The sequence below is a fragment of the Micromesistius poutassou genome (assembly GCF_964030765.1).
Source record: "Micromesistius poutassou genome assembly, contig: SCAFFOLD_4965, whole genome shotgun sequence".
Taxonomy (NCBI): Eukaryota; Metazoa; Chordata; class Actinopteri; order Gadiformes; family Gadidae; genus Micromesistius; species Micromesistius poutassou.
This window is the reverse complement of record NW_028177722.1, coordinates 2097-6872: the sequence shown is the minus strand read 5'-3', so window position 1 is coordinate 6872 and position 4776 is coordinate 2097. Positions and strand designations below refer to the sequence as shown.

General features: G+C 39.6%; 1 protein-coding gene across 1 annotated transcript; it reads left to right on the top strand.

The window, feature by feature from the left end:
* Positions 1–3541: 3541 nt before the first annotated feature.
* Positions 3542–4543, top strand: LOC311375772 (B-type lectin plumieribetin-like). The gene is made up of 3 exons (XM_084490833.1): positions 3542–3575; positions 3834–3938; positions 4205–4543. The coding sequence occupies exons 2-3, from the start codon at positions 3846–3848 to the stop codon at positions 4469–4471; spliced, it is 360 nt and encodes a 119-aa protein (XP_084346959.1). The 5' UTR covers positions 3542–3575; positions 3834–3845; the 3' UTR covers positions 4472–4543.
* Positions 4544–4776: the final 233 nt, after the last annotated feature.

Genomic DNA, 4776 nt, shown 5'->3' with positions numbered 1-4776 from the left:
GTAAATAATAGAGGAATGTAAACATTGTGTGTAGACAAATACAAACATACAAAATGTTTATATACAAATAAAAAAATATATGGGACGGTCAGGTAGGAAACGTTTGGAGACTAGGCAGTAGTCGACTCCACAGTAGAGCTCCCCCTGCTGGACAGAACGAAGACAACTTAATGTGACTTTAGAATGAGATTCAAGCTTTAACTGGTGGTTGCGTTGGTTATTCTTTCCACTGGTGAGCAGACACAATGGTGTTTGCATGTGTATATGTACCGGGAATATACAAAATATTATAAACGATATTCATGTATTGTTATAACGTGTGACAGTAGCATTAAACAATACACCCTCTCTTCATCCAGCACCCTCGTTCACTCTGTCTCTTCCACTTGATGATCAGTCTCACGATGAAACAGGCAGGAAGTGTGTGTGTGTGTGTGTGAGAATGAATGCATGCATGCACACACACATTTATTACCACATATTTTTGCACCCACCTGCAAGTTGAAGTCCCCCAAAAGATGCATTGATGAGTGTTCCACCGTGACAGTGCATGTTTTATGAAGGCATGAGGACATACAACACGTACAACACATACGACACGCTGAGTGGATTCCCTCAGGCAGAACAGGGACATCAGCCAATCAGAACACGGTTCATCCAATTGCTTCTGCCTGTACGCCTGAGGGGGAAACAATGCGGGTCTCTCACGATTATTTATGTACTTGTCTAATCTTCTGGAGGTCTTTTTTTTTAAAATTATTTTTCATTTTTTAGGTATAAGACAAAGTGTTGCAGCTCAAATGCTTTCGCTACAGGTGACCATGTTAGGATAGGTACAGGCTGTCTGATTCAAAGACGAGAAAGTACAGAACGATAAGATATAAAGACCAGCCCATGTAGTTTGAGGATGTTCAGGAGCCTTTGACATCACAGACCCTCGGGTCCTCCTGTCCCACTCCACTGACTGACGTTCTACTGCACCAGATCAGACAGTCAGGACTTGGACCTGGTTAGACTCCTTTCTGGGGAAAACACATTCCCTGACCTCTGACCTGCATGTTGTCCATCAAATAGTACATGGTATCTGAGAAGGACCAGCCAGACAACATTCTGTTTGTTGAAAGAGAAGAAGAAGGATAATTGAGCTGAAGGAATTGGGGACCTTTTAAAATATGTCGCGTATTTAAACAAATTCTGAACGGGTGAATAAATTGAATAAATCGCAGCTTAACGTACAGTCTGCCAAGCTCCATGTTGTTGATGTCAAAATGTTGGTTAGTCTGTTTTTCATTGTTGTTTCAGTTGGTTATCATGAAAACCTTGACCCTGGTTGTATATAGGATAACAATTTATTATAATATACCTATACTATTCATGTATTCATACATCTATTTCAGTTTGGTAATAACCATTAACAGAAAAAAAATCAAAGTCCTGACACGGATATTGACACTATTACAATAGTATAGGTATATAACAATCTATTGTCATTCTATATAAAACCACCAACACCTGACACAGCAGGATAGTCTGTTTAGGATTCCATGTTAAACTGATTCAATTCATTGTTTGATCATCATTCATATCTTGGTCCTATAAATACTACTAGTACACAGGTTGTACTAAGTATGCTAAGACTGCTGAAGTATTACCTGCGTTTGGGTCCGGTGCTTCAGAGAAAGGCAAAGCAAATGATTCACCCATTCAAGAATACATGACAAAACATTTGAACTGAAAAGCATGTCTATATAATAAAAAATATAATATAAATCAGCTATAATGGGAGCTCCCCAACATATGAAGACTGCAACAGGCTAATATTGCTAGGCTGCTGTGATCATGATGCTCTCTGAAAGTAGAGATGGAAGACCAACAGTCCTCCACAGTGCCCGCTGGTCTGGACTGTTTTATTGGGGAGTTCTGACGCTATATGCTCCTGGTCACCCAGCTGGACAGCATGACCTCATATGAAGCATATATGTCTTCATATGCCTTCCTATGTCTTCATATGCGGTCCTGATCAATTTGACTTGATTGCAATGTTACATTTTGGACTTTTGCCAAACCCTGATGAGGGTTTTAGTTGAACACAAGTAAGGCTGTCAGTAGGGCTCGTTCTGTAAGAAGTGGCTGTGTGTAAAACTATACAGGTTTTGTTCCCACATGCATTTTTGTCTGAATATGAGAGGAGGGAGGATCGGTTTCATCATATTTTACAAGTTTAAAAGAGAATCTTTTTTTAAAAAGGTCACCAATTCCTTCAGCTCAATTATCTACATCCTCTCTATATTTTCAAAAACAGATATGGCAGGTATTTCTGGAATACCATCCACTATTTGCATGTACAACGTGTGTGTGTGTGTGTGTGTGTGTGTGTGTGTGTGTGTGTGTGTGTGTGTCAGAGGTCTGGGAAAGAGGTTGTCTCATAAAAGGGTCTAACCCATAACTCCTTCTTGTCTATGCTGATAACACTCATCATTCAGATGTCTTTTGAAGATTTATTGTAGCACTCTCTCTTTCGTCAGCAAACACCACGAAAACTACAAGAAAATATAACCTAAAAAGGTTTAAATTCTATTCTATTTATGTCATTTTTCTCATCTCTCAAGCTAGTTTTCATTGATATACATGAGGTCTAAACAAGTAAGCACAACATGAATGCTTAAATCTACAGAAGACATATCACATTATCGTTGTTAAAGCACATCAACAAACATTAAACAAAATATAAATTAATGACAGACAAATTAATTAAATGTTATCAATATAACCTTACATAAAGCACACAACACACTTTTTAAACACACAATATTTGAAGGTGGTACATCTTAGATACATTTTTATCAACAATATCCTTTTTACATTTTATTCATATTACTTTTTTGATAACTGTATGAACTCAAATAAACTGGGTTTTTTGGACATAGAGACAATGAACAATGAACAAACCCTTTATTGTCACTGTACAAGTACAAGTACATGCACAACGAAATTGGGCCATCTATGCAACATGGGACATGTTGCATACTTGCATACTTGTACTTGTACAGTGACAATAAAGGGTTTGTTCATTGTTCATTGTCTAAGACAGTCACAACTGGCGATGTCTCCTGGTCACCCAGCTGGACCTTAAGGATGAAATATGTCTTCATATGAGGTCTTGATGAATTCCATTTGATTGATTTGAATTTGATTTGAGAGTTCAATTGTTGACTTTTACCAAACCAGGATGAGGGTTTTTGTTTGACTCAAGTGAAGACTTTCTCACTGCAGGGTTTTATCAGCAGTCAGCAAAGTGCTTGGGTTTGAGAACCACGGGGTCGGGATCCAGGGAGCATTCCGCCCATAGATAAGTGAGCTTCATTAAGAGTTTGTTTCAATACGCAACATATTTTAAAAGGTCCCCAACTCCTTCAGCTCAATTATCTGTCTGACAAATCGCCCCCGGCCCTGCACACACACGGCCCCTAGCCGCCCACCTTCTCCTGGAACAATAAATAGAGGCCAACTCCACCACAGCTTCACCACAGCTTCACCTCAGCATCTCATCGCAACATCTGCATCTGCCTCTACAGGTCAGTCACATGTGTGAGGAAACTCTGCACTTGTACTTCTTATGAAAAGATTTAGTAAAAGGTTTAAGATGACCAACTAGAATACACTTTAAAGATGCTGTAGTTAAGATTCAGGAGCTACCGTTTGATCACAGCAATCCATCAGCTCTGAGTGAGGGAAATCTGCTGTGAGAATATGCAACAGTGCTGCCTGCTGCCTCTGCATGAGAACTTCAACTCCAGAGATGATGTTTGTGTCCCTATTGTCGTGTCTTTTAGGGTGTCTTCAGAATGACGCAATTCAACTTCATAGTCTCCTACCAGGAGCTGCATAAGGGGGACTCCCTTATGAGTAAAGATGGGAGCCACAAAGCAGTCTTTCAGGTGAGCAAAAAAACGTTTTATGAGTAAAAGTTATTTTCGTTTCCATCATTTCATCACAGATTAGCATATCATTTTTTTAAAGGTTCGGTGCCTAATTTGAATTACACGTTTCAAAGCAGATAGGGGAAAATATAATGATGACTTCAACAAACAACAACGTTTAAATAGACAAGAAGTACTAAATACTCGTACTTGTTTAAAAAAAAGAAAAAAAAAAAGAAGAAAGATAGAGTTGCCCGCTTACACTTGATTTCAACCAATCACAGGAGGACGGGAATTTTGTCATCTACAAGTGGGCTCCATGCTGGCACACCAACACGGCCAACGACGGGGGAATCAAAGTGGTGATGCAAGCCGACAACAACCTGGTTATGTACACCAACGAGCAGAAAGCTGTGTGGTCCTCGGTCACCTGGAGTGAAGACAGCTCCCACAAGATGCGTCTGACCATGACTGACGAAGGTCACCTGGTCGTTGAGAAGGCTGACGAGGCCATCTGGAGCTCCGAGAAGTCTGAAGGTCAGAAAGAGTAACGAGACGTTGTTCAAGAAAAGATCTCTTTGATTGAGTGACTGATCTCTGTGTTTGAGAGCTGGTCTCTGGGATTGAGCACACAGCTCAGTTCTTCATATGTTCAGTTTCTGGATGACAATAAAAATGTAAAAAAAAAAAAAAAAAAAGTTTTGTTCGTCGTCTTAATTGTCAGCAGTTTTCTCTTTCCATGACTCACACGTCACCTCCCGGGCTCCGTCGATTAAAATAGTTCACAAGTGTAAAATAAAAGCTAGATAATAGCTATAACTACACATTCTTAACTTACAGTAACACACAAATAGGC